This window comes from Mastigoproctus giganteus, chromosome 2 (genome assembly GCF_048544385.1).
Source record: "Mastigoproctus giganteus isolate SK-2022 chromosome 2, ASM4854438v1, whole genome shotgun sequence".
NCBI classification, from domain to species: Eukaryota; Metazoa; Arthropoda; class Arachnida; order Uropygi; family Thelyphonidae; genus Mastigoproctus; species Mastigoproctus giganteus.
The window spans coordinates 87,850,791-87,866,343 of NC_143576.1; the positions used below are offsets into that span (position 1 = coordinate 87,850,791).

General features: G+C 37.1%; 1 protein-coding gene across 1 annotated transcript in view; it reads right to left on the bottom strand.

Annotated features, from left to right (window-relative positions):
* Positions 1–15,553, bottom strand: part of EndoA (SH3 domain containing GRB2 like, endophilin-A) — a 416,265-nt gene that overhangs the window by 259,572 nt on the left and 141,140 nt on the right. The window contains exon 6 of the mRNA XM_090389410.1: positions 13,677–13,811. Within this exon, the coding sequence (XP_090245536.1) occupies positions 13,677–13,811 (135 nt within the window). The remainder of the gene's footprint in view (positions 1–13,676; positions 13,812–15,553) is intronic.

The following is a 15,553-nucleotide window of genomic DNA, read 5'->3' on the forward strand; positions in this document are numbered from 1 at the left end:
CGAAACATTTTCATAAAAAATACAAGGTTCGAAAACAAACAATGATTTATTCTTTCTTTTCCGCGATTTCTGTTGCATCTGTTGCACTGCTTGTGGATGGAACATTTGCAGCTTCTACTCTATCTGCTGCACTGCTTCACGCTTCTATTGCTTTCTTTAAATAATTTCGTATATCATCTTATTTACAACTTTGTAATTTCTTTGTGATAAAATTATTATGCACCATGTGCGCATGCATGACATCCTGAAGACCGAAGCTATGGTTCTGTTCCATAAATTTAATACTGCTTCAATGGATTTTTCTGCAGTAGCCCAAGATATCTTTTCTTCTTCAACTTGGTCGTTTTCTTCACCAGATTCTTCTGAATAATTCTCTTCTATCTCCTCAGGAGTTATAATGCTTTGAATAATTTCTTGATCAGTGAAAGTCACTGTAACTTCAACATCATCTTCAATGCATATCCACTCTTCTATGTCATCAGCATTAAGTTTGAGTAGAGGGTTGTCTTTGGTACATATTTTAACAGTTTCAATCAGTTCTTTCACTTCAGATGCCTTCAGCTTTATGTGAAATCCTTCAAAATCTTCGTTTTGATCAGACTGTAAATCTGAAAACATCATGTTTGGCCATAACTTTCACCATGCTCTTAAAAGAGTTCAGGCTTGACCGCATTCCATGCAGTCAAGAGTGAAAATGTTGCATCTTTGATTGTAAATCTGCATTGAAATTCTGAAGGGTGGACATTCTTATGCATCATTTTCATCATAAAATAATTTTTATAGTGATATTTAAAGTTCCTAATGACTCTTTGATCCATGGGTTGCATTAATGGTGTTACGTTTGGTGGCAAGTAACATGCAAAAATATTTCCGCAATCAGACCTAATTTTGATGCGGATGGGCCCTACAGTTGTCAAGAAGTAGCAGGCACTTTGTATTTGCAGGCTTCCCCAATTTTCTCAAGTTCTGACAAACTGATGGAACAAAATCATGAACAAACCAATCGCGAAATATATCTTTGTCCATCCAAGCATTCTTTTGTGCTTTAATAGGTCACAGGTAAGTGCACAATTCCTTTAAAGGCCCGTAAGCACCGAAATTTACCAATCACCAAAAGCTTAATTTTATGCCAACCTGAAGCATTAGCACACATAAGAACTGTTACTCTTTCCTTATTAAGCTTAAAACTTATTGCCTTTCGTTCTTGGTTTCCAGCCAAAGTTTTTGTGGTCAAACACTTCCAGTAAACCGCTGTTTCATCAGCATTATAAATTTGATCAGCTGTGAGGTTGCAGTCAGATACAATTTTTTTTCAAATGTTGCACTACATTCTGTTGCTGCTTGTGTATCAGCCGACTGTCTTTCTCCAGCAATATCTAACTGTCTAATACCATAATGAGTCTTGAAATTCCTAAGCCTGAATCAGAGTGCACTAAATGTGCACTCTGATTCAATCTTCATTTGCTCTTTAAAAGACCTTGCTTTGGCAATAAGCAATGGCCCAGAAATTGCCATACCTTCCAATCGTTTTAGCAAAAACCATTCATACAACACTTTATCGAGATTTCCTAATTTTGGGCGATGTAAACTTTTTCTCTCAGAAATTTTACTGTAAGACTAAGATGAGACTGTGAATTCTAGAATTTTATTCTTTGCCTTTTTTATATTGTAAATTGTAGACTTTCCAATGTTGTATGTTTCTATTAAAACAGTATTGCTCACACCACTTTCTAGTTTCTTCATTATTTCAAGTTTATCACTCAATTTCATAGTGTTATTATTTCTCTTCCCACCATGAAGTTCATCTATTTTAGGAGCCATTATTATGGGCTTGTCAATACGCATGCTATATATATATATATATATATGGTAAATGGAAAGAGTAGGACAAAAATTATAGCATTGCCATGGTTTGATTGCTCGTTTCAAAATGGCGACCACAAGCTCACTTGTTATCGCTGGGCATCTGTGGCACTCACACAAAAGTCCACTAAATTTAAAAAGTTTGAGTTTTCGAAAAGTCTGGATTCTCAGGTGGTCCAGATTTTTGGACTTTTACTGTTTATAAAAATGGGAAGGTTATTCCCAAGACCAAGGTTATGGACTTGTAGCATGCCAAATTGCCAAGCTGTCATATGCTTTTTTAATATTAAAAAACGACAGACACCAGATCCTTTTATAAAAGCATCATGAATATACAGCCACTCCCCGACTTACGTAAGGGTTATGTTCCGCAGAACTCTATGTAAGTTGAGTTTTACATAAGTCGGAATTTCCCTAAATGCTTATGCAATACTTGCAACTAAGCCTGCTGAATTTGATTAAAGCAAAAAAGAAATGTTCAAAGAACATGTAAATAGAATTACTTATTCAATTTTTTTATCTCGTGCAGGAAAAATTACAAAAATTTCAAAATTATAAAATTACAAAAAGAGAGAGGAGACAGGCATAACATCAGCAAGTTACCTTTCAAGCATTATTGCCAGAATTAACTCTCCAGCTGATGAGCACGCAGCTGCAGAAGTTGAGGGCTGTGGAGATTTAGAAGAGGTTTTTTCTAACACATCACAAGCTTTCTCTGCAGCTGCAAAATTGGCACTGGTGACTTCACCGCGTGATTTAATGTTTTGGAAACCAGTGCGATGCTCGAACCTATTAAACCACCCGTTCCGTGCCAGGAACTTGGCTTGGGGTTTGCCGCACTTATCCTTAATATCTCCATGAATACTTCTTGCTTTTGCTTGAATAGCCATTGGACTCAGGGGCACTTGCTTCTGAATCTGATTTTCCACCCATATTATTAATATGCTTTTCCATCTTCTATATAGCACCTGAACGCTGTTTTGTTGCATTGATCCTTTAACATGTTCTTTTATATGTGCACTGTCCCTTAAAATAGTATTCACTCAACAGTAAATACTAATTTAAGGGACAGAAGCAGAGAGACCTAATTCAGTGCAATAGATGACAAACTTTGTCCTGCTTCGTACTTCTTAATTAATCATCTTCATTTATAAATCAATTTTGTTTCGTTTCCTAGCAATGCCAGCACTTGCACTTTCTGTTCGTCCCTTTCCTTTCACCATTGTAATAAGTAAATAGGAATGAAGAGAAGATTCTAAAAATTTATTTGTTTTTTATATGACTGAAGATTTCAATGAAGGGGAGTTCATTTCACCATAACATCATAATGTAAAAACCCACAGTATTCCAGTTATCTGTATTATTGCAAATGCAATAAGATCAAGTTTATTACCCGTTTATAATAGATTTTGCTAACAGAAAAGTCCAATAAACTGGAAAGTGCAAATTGTTTTTATTGTTTTATGGTAGTGACGTCCAGAAATATGTTTTAGAAAAATATCAAAAAGGCATTCAAAGTTGATTCTTATAACAGAACATATGATAATGACGAAAGTGCAGTGAAATTTTCATTATAAAAATGACTTTTTAGAGAGATAAATGGCTTAGTTACATAGTGAAAATTTCAACTTCCAAGGTCTTGGAACGAATTACAAAAAAATTTTACAATTACAAAAAAGATTTACTGAAGGGCATGGTGGGTATTTTCCCTTCAATTTCTGGATCTCATCTCATGCCATGTTTTGAGCTAGTAGACTAGTCTATGGATGAAGAGAAATTGATCCAAGATTTTTTTTTTTTTTTTTTTTAAATGAACACTCCAAACATGAAAGGTATTAGAACCTATAGGACACAGTACTATGCATGGGTTGAATGTTGAGACGATGAAGATTTACACTATAAAAGAAGTCATGTTTGGCTCTGATGTCAAACATAGCTTTGGCACATGCATGTTTAAAGGACATTAAGTTTTCTATGGGGATATTAGGAGAATATCACCATGCCTATTTTTGGGCCTTTCTTACTGCTTCTGTGCATTCTGAATTCTACTAAGGTTTCAGAAATAGTGAAAACTGCAAATGTTTTCAGAATGGCACGAACAATACTGTCTGTGAACAGCATGAACAATACCTTCTGTGATGTACATTACTGCATCACTGATTGGCTCTGGCTGACTCTTGTGATGTTAAACTGTGCTAGCTGTTGGAAGGCATGCCAATCAGCCTTATCAAGCTTCCCCCATGATATCCTTGATGGCTGACATGGTCTTTTCTCAGTCAGAGTACATATCACAAAGAAGTGATCACTCCCATAGGTATTTTCTTTGACTTCCCGTGAAAACAACAGTAACAGAGAAGGGGGCAGATAGAGATTAATGGCAGTTTGTTTGTTTGCTTGTTATTTGGTTTTTAGGAGCATTAGCAACTAAGGCCATATTGCTCCGAGATATGCGGTGGTCATTCCCTGACCTTTCCGCATCCTCCGTATTTGGTGGTGACGGGCTCAAAGCTCCCCAATCTACTCAAGAAGCGTGTGCTACGCACTGCTGCTCCTTCCCGCCTGGCTACGGAGGCGCCATTAATTAATGGCAGTAAACGTACAGGTAGGGATGAGAATAAAGGTGTTCATTCCTACATTCAGAATGGAAGGTTCATTATGCACTCTAATATACAGCCCATTGGATTAGTATCTACACCATCCCACAATGTATTATGTCCATTCCGATCCCCTACTAAGAGAATAGAAGGCAGTTGCATAATGATATCATGAAGGTGTCTGGAAAATGTCAATCACAGGTAGCAAATTCACCAAATAGATTAAGAACAGGAACAAATGTAAATAGCAACTGCCTCTATGTTGGTAGTAAAAGGAATTACGGCTATTCCTGTGTGAGCAGCACCATCCCTCGCTCTACCTTTACATATTAGTCTGACATTCTGTAATAGGATCTTCATTTGCCCCTTCAGATATTTTAGAAGGTATTTTAGATAAGATTTTATTTTCTCCTGCAAACAAAGATAAAATAACTTGATGTTGCCAATACTACGTTAGAATACGCAGAAATTCCACAGTATGAATTTAGCCATTATTTGTGCTTGGTGGATCAATTAGTTGGCTTCCAAACAGCTCAGAGCTTGGTTTTCTCAGTCAGATTTATTTTTTAGGGAAGTATGGATACTGTCCATACTTCCCTAAAAATAAATTTCTTCTTCTGCACATAGCTCTAAGGCTGAGTTGTCCAGTATATCTTTCATTTCAACATCCTTTTTTTTTTTTTTTTCTGTGATACAAGGGGTTGTATCACAGAAAAAAAGTTTTTGGAGGTTTTCCTTTACCACTGGGTTTTGGTAAAGAGGGCACAGTAAGCAGTACTAATACAGAAGTAGCAGCTGACTGATCTTTCTGTGTGGGATTTTGATGGCTTAATAAATAGCGTGCACTTCACAGTGCAATTGGTCAATCTGAAAACATCATTAAACAAGTACCCAATATTTGTTTTGCAGCCACCACACCTTGCGATTTTAGCTTAAACAGATTTCTACTTCAGACACTGCTGGAGTAAATGACTCTTTGGATGGAATAGCCATTTCAGTTTGTGTTGTGATGCACATCTCCCTGACCTTCTGAGCATATGAAGGTTTGTAGCTATTCGTCGGTTTTACTGCTTTTCTTGCCTCCTGATACAATATATTCAGCTGCCTTTAATCTTTACATTTCTTTTTCCTCTTTCAATCACTGGCATTCTTGAGTGAGAGTGTGCAGGGAGCTCTCCCTGGCAGTTAATACACATAGGTTTTGTAGCTGAATAGACTAATTTCATGGTCCTCTGCACCACATCACTTGTATTCAAGGAAACCACGATAGGCCATTTGCAAGTGTCCATATTTTTGACACGTAATGCATCTTAGTAGGTTAAGCATATATGGCCTTATTGGGAAGTGCAAGTACCCAATAACTAAATCCAGTAACAGTAACTGAATTTGGATGCACAGATAAATTGAAAGTAAGGATGAGATTTCTACTAGGGACCAGGTTCCATCCCTGTGTACGAATATTTGTTTTGCAGCCACCACACCTTGCGATTTTAGCTTAAACAGATTTCTTCTTCAGACACTTCAAGAAGTGCCCCATTCCAATTCCTAAGGAAGAGTTTAGTGCCTCAAGCAGTGTTATAGTGATTGTTATTCCTCCTAGTAGAGGTGGCAGGGAGGGAGCTGTTGTGAGAGAGTCACTTTTTGTCTCAATGAGAATGTCCCTCCAGAAAGTAATGTTTTACAAATTTAGAGGAGCCTGCCAACTCTTCCAAATCCTTCTGTACAAAAAAGATAATAAATTGCCTATAGGCTTTTCACTTATGGAATGCATTATCAGGAAACAGTGTAGGCCCTGATATTTCTACCACCCTGGGCTGTTTTGCTTATAGTTGTGTTATGAATGGCTCAGTCAATATGTTCAGCATTGGAGTTCCAGAAGAAGAATTTAGATTATCTGGATTCACAGTACTTTGGTTCAATACCTGGATTCCCCACCCACCATGGAAACAAATAGTGCAACAAATGCGCTCAGAAGTGAGATGGCAGGGCTACCTAGTCACCATATCCACACTACCACCACCGGCCTGAATCCTGTTCCCTTGGGCCATGAGGGTAGGGGCATGGCTGACTCTTGTAGGTGAACTCACTAGCTGACTGATATGGATGAGCCATCCAATGAACTCTCATCTTGACAAAGCAGAGGCCAAAGTGGTATGTTGAAGCTAGGTCCCGTCAACCACCAAGATCATGCTTTCCAAGTTTCCAAGGGTCATAGCACATGGCAAACATGCCAGATTCCTTAAAAGTTAGCCTGGACCATTGGTTGTGGGCATTGGATCTCAAAACTTCCATCTGTCATTGTGGAAATTGACAGCTTAAATAAATTCAAGGCAGAACTAGACAAACATTTGGAGTGAATGGATGGATGAAATGGGAAGGTTTTTTTTTTGGCTGATGCTGTATAAGCTTGCTTTCTTGCATCATATGCCTCTGTTAATGCTAATGCTAATCTGGCGGGCCAGCAACATCACTGGGAGGTCCCCTCACCATGCACAGGTGACCCACATCAAGGGGATTTAAACTAGATTTTTTTATTATCAGGCCATCAGCTAGAGAATGCTAAATTTATATTAAAATTACAAGGAAATAAACATGGCATCTAACATTGTATAAAAATATGATACACTACATTAAAAACTGTTAGATATATGTGGAGTCTGACTAAATTCAGAATGGAACTGGATGGTTACCTTGGGAGAATGGGAAATGGCATAAATATTCTGTTTTATTTTATTTCATAGAGTAGAGTCTCAAAAATCCAGAATTCAAAGAAATCTGAATTTTTTAAAAATAATTCACTGAGGATAGTCAACTGAACAAAGACAGAGGGAAAATAGGCTACCTGGACTTAAAAAAAAAAAAAAAAAAATTTATGTTCCACCAATACTTTTCAAACACAAATTTCTATTTGTTTCACATATTTTCTAGACTTTAGATGAGTGTAACTATGTATTTACAATGTATAAAATTATTCATTTTGCAATATGTTCAATATTTTGTCAGAGTACAGCACTTAATAGTACAGTAGTATGTACGAGGGTTGTTCAATAAAGAGTAATTATAATTTATTTTTTACAATGTACTTTTATTAATCAATGTTTTGATTATCCTTTTCAAAGTAGTCCCCATTTAACAAAATTCATGTACACCAATGTTTCTGCCATTCCTGAAAAATATGGTGCAAGCCATTTTTTTACAGGTGTATGGGATTCGCCTCATATGAACTTTTATTAATCAATGTTTTGATTATCCTTTTCAAAGTAGTCCCCATTTAACAAAATTCACATACACCAATGTTTCTGCCATTCTTCAAAAATATGGTGCAAGCCATTTTTTTACAGGTGTATGGAATTCGCCTCATATGTCTTCGCAGCACCTGACAACTGGAAATTTTTTCTCACAGCTCCTTCTTTAACTTTGGCAATAATAAAAAAAAAAAAAAAAAAACAGTGTGCAAGGTTGGGGTTGTAGGGTGGATGAGGAACACATTTAACATTAATGCTGGCTAAGTACTCGATGAACAGTATGAGCAATGTGAGATCTCACATTGTCGCAATGTAGCATCACCCACCTGCAAGCAGTTGTAGTCATTTTCAAACAATGTGATCCGGCAAAGTGTGGTACAGTTCTGTAGCAAGGTCCCATAACAGGTGTGGAAAACCATTCCATGAATGTATTAAAAAAAAAAAAAAAAAAAATTTAACCCCCCCCCCCCCCAATTGTTGAAAATGATGTAAATTTCAAACAGAGCTTTGTTGCTTATTCTCTAGGTCAAGATGATGAAGCCATGTCTCATCAGCTGTTATCACCATGTGCAGAACCTCACCATTTTTAGTAATCATCCATTGCAGCTCCTGAAAAACCTCCATGTGAACTTGCTGTTTCTCAGGTGTGAGTAGTCTTCAAACCCAGCTTGAACAAACAAGGTCATATGCAAATGGTCATGGAGAATACTGTATACACTTCTGAATGATATTTCCAATTGCCTTACTGTTACACAACGATCGTCTCTCATGATTAAAGAAACAGTGTTTACGGTTTCTGTAATGACAGCCGTGGTTGGAGCTCCAGGATCAAAAATTTTTGTGATTGAATCACGTCCATCTTTAAACATTCTAAACCACCTGCAAGCAGTGCTACATGGAAGGGTAGATTCGCCATAAGCTTCTTTAACATTCACTCTTTGGCTGATGTTTTCTTGAGATGGAAACAAATTTAAGAGCAGCATACTGTGTGAACAAGTCACTGCACAGTTAGTATTAGTAATGGCCGCATGGTGCAAGAAAGCCTATGGCTTATGCTGTACCACCAAAAAAAAAAAAAAAAAAACCCCTAATAATTAATAAAAGAAAAGGAAATTAAACCTATCATCCTATGCGCTTCCCTTACCCGAAGGTACTATCCAGATGACCTTTGAATTTCCCCAAACTGTCGGCCTCTACCACCCATGAAGGTAACTTATTCCAGTAATTTATAACTCGCTGGCTAAAATAAAACTTCCTGCAGTCCAATCTAAACATTTCCCCCCCGTAACTTGAATTTATGTCCCCTAGTTCTAGCATCATTTATAATCTTGAAAATTTCATCCTCATTCATTTTACTGATGCCTCTCAGAGCCTTAAACACCTCAATCAAATCTCCTCTAAGGTGTCTAGTTTCCAAACTCTGCAACCCACATATTCGAAGTCTTTCTTCATAAGGACGCCCTTTTGCCGATCTCACCAGGCGAGTTACCCTTCTTTGCACCCTTTCAAGAAGCTCGATGTCTTTCTTTAGGTGCGGTCTCTATACTTGAACACAGTATTCCAAGTGTGGTCTAACATAAACCTTATATAATGGGATTATCGCGTCTCTATCTCTACTTGCAAAAGTTCGATAGATCATCGATAGTACACCATGGGCCTTCCTTGCAACCTGTTTACAATGCTCAGAGAATTTCATGCCTGACCGTATCGTAACACCCAAGTCCCTTTCCTCCAGTACTGGGTTTAATTGAACTCCACCAAGTGAATAAGTTATTTTGGGATTACTGTTTCCCAGGTGCAATACCTTACACTTTTTTGCATTAAAGCATAGCTGCCATTTTTCTGACCATTCCTGAAATCTATCTAGGTCTCTCTAAAGAAGCTCAGCTTGACAGTGATCATTAACTACTCTACCAATTTTAACATCTGCAAATTTAGACACCATGCCCTCTATCCCTTCATCAATGTCATTTATGAAAATTAAAAACAACATTGGTCCTAATACTGATCCTTGGGGAATCCCACTTCTTACATCAATCCAATCTGGGGAATAGCCATTTATCATAACCCTCTGCTTCCTGCCCTGAAGCCATCCTGCTATCCATCTAAGGATTTTCCCAGTGATTCCAACATGTTTCAGCTTATAAAGCAACCGCTCATGTGGAACTGAGTCAAAAACTTTGCTGAAATCTAAATAAACAATTCGAAATTATTCCCCAAATCCAGCTCATGAGTGACCCTTTCAAAAGAACCAGATTTGTTAAACATGATTTTCCCTTTACAAAACCATGCTGAGTTCCCTTGAGAATTTCAATTCTATCCAAATGATCCTGAATTCCACCTTTAAACATTGCTTCCATGATTTTCCCTACCACTGAAGTCAGACTGACAGGTCGATAATTTCCCACTTCACTCTTAGAACCACCCTTATGTATGGGATATACACTGGCGCTTTTCCAATCCAAGGGAATCTCCCAGAGTCTAATGATGCTTGCATAATTAGCTCAATGGTTCAATGCACTCACTTGCCGCCTCCCTTAAGATATAGTAGTATAGTCCATCAACTCCAGGAACCTTACTGCCCTGTAGGCTCGAAAGTTTTTCATTAAATAATCTTGCAAAATTTCAATATCATTAATTACATATTTTTTAACTTCGCTCCCACAATTTCCCATTGCCACAAAAGGTTTTTCTTCTGTAAATATTGTTGCGAAACAACTGTTGAGTTCATCTGCAACGGTAGCTGGTGTATTTAATACTATTCCCTTTCCCTTACGTAAAGGTCCGATCTGGTTTGTCCTGCTCTTCTTAGCATTTATATATGTGAAGAATTCCTTACCCCCCCCCCCTCTCTTTGCTAGGGATTTCTCATAAACTGCCTTTGCCTGTCGAACCTTTTCTGTGGCTCTATTACAGATCATCTTGTAGTTGTTATAGGCTTCAGTACTTTTTATTGCTCTGTAACTTTTCCATGCCACCTTTTCTGCTCAAGTAATGTGGCAACTTCACTATTCATCCAACTTGGAACCCTCCTCGTGGAGTATTTTTTTAATGGTATATACGCATTCCAGGCATCTATGATTAATGTTTAAAAGCATACCAGATTTCAATTGTATTCGTCTCTGTGCAATATCTACCCAGTTAATAGAGGCCATGTAGCACCTTAAGGCATCGTAATTTCCTTTTCTCAAATTATAACCCATTCCTTTGCCTTTTATTACTGCTACCTCTCTCTCTCTTAATTATCCACCGTAGAACTCCGTGATCACTTCCTGCTACTGGTTCCTCTATTGTCAGCCCTGTTATATCATCTGATTCATGGGTAATGATGAGGTCTAGGATATTCTTTTCTCTAGTACTTTCCCTGACATATTGATACAAATAACATGTCATCTAGCTGATTTAAAAATTTTGTTCCCCATGTCGAGTTTCCTTTCCATTTACTACAATCAATTAGAGGCAAATCGAAATCACCCATAATAAGACATTAACACTTACTTGCCCATTCAATTTGCATGTAGAGGCTTTCGTCATAAATCTTCACAATCACCTGGTCTGTAGATTACTCCTACTCGCATTATACCTTTGTTTCCAACTATCTCACACCATACAGATTCTATACTAGCACGTGAAACGTGGCACCTCCATAGCCAGGTGGGCAGGAGCAGCAGCAGCAGTGCATAGCACATGCTTCTTGATTAGAAGAGGGTTCGAGCCCGTGACCACCAAATACGAAGGATGTGGAAAATTCAGGGAATGACCACCGCATATCCCTGGAGTAATATGGCCTTAGTTGCTAATGCTCCTAAAAACCAAATAACAAACAAACAATGTGAAATGTCTTAATCCGGGAAAGCTATCGTCGCACTCAGGCTGCTTCTGATAAGAAGCATTATTTTTACTTCTATCTACCCTATCCTCCCTAAATGCATTATACAAGCCGTACCGAAATTCGTCATCCCCTATTTCCAGGTGGCACCACGTTTCTGTAAGCCCTATCATGTCCGCATTACTTGTTTTAACCAGCAGTTCGAATTCGCTCATTTTATTGATGGCACTTCTAACATTACTATATAAACAATTAAGACTTACTGTTCTTGTATATTTAACAACCCTAACACAACCCTTGCAGTTTTTTAGGCTCTCTTCCCTGGCATTAGCTACCCGCTCACTTGAAACGTTTCTGCCCCCAGAACATCTAGATAATATGTCCAGTTGGGGTAACATATAAGAACATTTGAGGTATGTGCAAGAGTTACTTTGACCAATATTATCAGATAAAAGCGTGTCAGTATTACCCACATCCCCCCCACTAGCAGTTTCCCTGAACCTTTAAGGTATCCTCAATAATACTGGCAAAAACTTTTGCACCACCTTTGTTTAAGTGTATCCTGTCTCTACAAAACAAATTCCTTCTACCTACAAGTGTGGGCCAAGCTGATAGAAATTTCCACCCAAAAGCCTTGCAGAGTCTTCCAAGTCTTGAGTTAATCCAAAGGCTTTTAACATATAATCACTCCTATCGTGTCTGGGCAGAATTGCAGACACATAGACATTGTGGCCTAGCTCACAGCATTTCCTCAGCATGCTCCTGTATTTTTCCAACAAATCGTCAGATCATGTACGTTTAATGTCATTAGTCCCCACATGAATAATAATATTCTCTTTACCCCCCTTAAAATCTGACAATCTGTTGGTGACATCATTAATAGTTGCTCCGGGCAGACATACCCTGGTTCTACTCCACCTATGCTTATTACAAAAAATATTCCTCATTTCCTTGACCATAGTCCCCTAATAAAATAATGTCCTTTTGAACCAGAGTAGTTTGCACTTGGTTTTTCTCTTTTGAGGCCCGAATCAGGAGTGCATCACTTGGTAGATTGCTGGAGTCTTGAGTCCCTGACAAGCTCCCAGATGCATTATTCTCGAGGGAAAGCACCCGTTCTTTTCAGTGACTCAAATTGTAATTTAAGATCGGTGCACTCCTTACATCGATCACAAAGAAAATAATCCCCAGATGAGCTGCGATTAGTCACCAGGTGGACCTTGGAAAACATTCCACAGGTTCCGCAACGGATTAAATCATGATCACCCGTAAATTGCCATCGGCTATTTCCGTGTGAGTCACGATACCCTGTGAAGTGTTTAAGGCAGATCTCGTAATTACCATTATAAAATTAGCTAAATATCAATGAAAATTCACTTTAAAAAATGATATCCATAATATTATAAAAATCAAACTGTTACAGGAAAACCTATAACAAAATAATCCAACAATATACTAAATAAATCAAATATTTAAAAGCAATAATCAACAGTAATCCAATCCAATTAACTGAAGTGGCCCTGACGAAGCGTGTCCGCTCACCTCGAATCCAGTTGCTATGTGATGCAGTTTGGTCTGGTCTTAATTTCTGCAGTTTGCTGAAATTGTATTGCACTATTTATACTCCATAGTTAAAAATACTGGGCAATTGCAAGAAACACACCAGAGGCAGAATTCGAACTTGCAACCTTCATTTCTTAACCAAGTAAATTATCCACAAAAATCAATCAGTAGTATGGGTTAACACTTTGGCTTAATGGTGGCAATTGTCGCTCTGTGAAGAAAACAGGGATTAGAGCTACTGTATTATCTAATAATAATAATAACAAATCACCCCTAAATACTTGGACTATATGTATAACCTTTAAAAGACCAGAATCTTCAAAATCCAGATGTCACTGACAATGTGACACTAGAACCACATATATTTGGCATTGTACTAATATATCTAGTAGTTTGAACACTAGTAGATATGAAGGCAATACGAAAGAAACTACAGCTGAACCAATGAGAATGAATCACTGACAAATATGTTATTCTGTATTAGGCATAGTTAAAAGATTATTCAGTTAAGTTTGTATCATATGAATAATTCTTAAATTCATTTATGGTATAAAAAATAAAAGTATTAATAATATTTATTACCGAAAGATGATTCTTCTCCAAGATCTTTGCCGTATTTCACCATTATTTCACCTAGAGTACCTTCAGCTTGAGGATAAGCATGACTTTTAGTTCCTCCTCGAAATTTAGAGCTTACCATCAGTTTGGTCCTGGATGCTAAAGCACAGGTATCAATTAATATGATTTTGCTAGTAGAAAGATCAGTAAAAGTGAAATTCTTTCTTTAAATAATTTTTAAGAAGTATTATTTTCAAAAATAATTTAATCAGAACATCTTCAGTAATATAAATTAACGATTACTATATTCTCCATTTGAAAATAGAATGTTCAATGTTTTCCAGCAATGACAAACAGTGTAAATTTAATAATGATATTTATATTTAACAAGATAATTAGGAAACCACATCAAAATAAATTAAAACATTTAACAGCCATGCTTCAAGATTTAGTTAGGTTTTTTTCTGAAAAAACTTTTCAGAAGAAAAAGTTTTCTTCTTCAAGAAGATACGTTCTACTACCATTAGAAGTCATTCAAATGAATTCCAAAGGGTGGGCTTATTTCCACAACTACAGTTTTCAGAATGATGACACAAAAAGAAAATTGGCCCTGTATAAATCAATTTTTATGCAAACTAGACACTAATTCTGCAATTATAATTAATATTCTAAATGAATATAAATTACAAGTAACAGAAGCAGTAATCATGAAGAAAAACAGCAACGTTCTAAATGTGCACCAACTCTGTTTGAATTTCTAATGTGTAGAATCCAACCAAACTTCATTTCATGTTATAGAATATCAGAGCTAAGCTCTCCTTGTTGCATATGGCTGTTTCCATATTTATTCTAAGTTCTTTGAGAAAAAGTCACAAGTTAGAGTTAAATCTGAAAGTGTCTGCAATTCTGCCCAGACGCAATAGGATGAAGCACATGTAAGAGCCTTGTAAATCAATTCAGCCCTGGAGAGATTGCGCACGGCTAATGGGGTAAAATTTTTCTCAATGTGATCTGTGCTTGTTAACTGGAGAGACTGCTTCTACAAGGACTGGATACAAATAAACAAAAAAGGGTCCAAGAATATTTGCTAAAGCTATCAAGGCAGTGTTAGGTGGGTTGGAAAACTGTTAGTTTAGGGGGGTACAAAGACTAATAGATTAACAATAGCTGCGGGCAGAGGTGAAAGTAATTATTGTGCTGCTTCTGCTAGAATGAGCAACAGCCTTGAATGCAAGGTACTGGGGATTCATCAAGAAACTGTTGGGAGTCATCATGAAACAAGAAAATACACGAGCTGTGTTAGGGGAACTAAGAGCAAGAACAGGTGCATGTATACTTTATAGCAGGGGTCCCCAACCTTTTTCATCAGAGGACCACATAGAAAATTCATAACAAATGGAGAGCCAGAGTCAGTGTAATTTTGACGACTAAAAACACTGTAAACCAAAAAAGCAATTTTAGCGACTTCACCAGGTCAAACGGGGTGTACAAGATAGAAAACCTATAACAAATTATAAACAAGGGATATTTATTATAAATAAAGACAGTCATATTAAAAATTACAATTTTTATTATTATAATCACATTTCATATTACAGAAATAGCAAATCAATGAGATGTTTGTAGTTGTTTTGATTTAGCAATAACTGAAATGTTATATTTAATAGTAGAAGTTCACAATCTTAAAAAGTCACGCAAATGTTCATATGTCATTGTTGATTGATGTTTGGATTTTATATATTTCATTTTTGAATACAGTCTGTCCTCGTATAGCACGATAGTTACGTTCCTAGAAACCCTCGTGCAATGCAAAATCGTGCAATATAAACAACAGGCCCTATGGGAAAAGTAGGGTTAGGTGCCGACCACCCAAGATTGAACACACATTTGGAACCAAAACA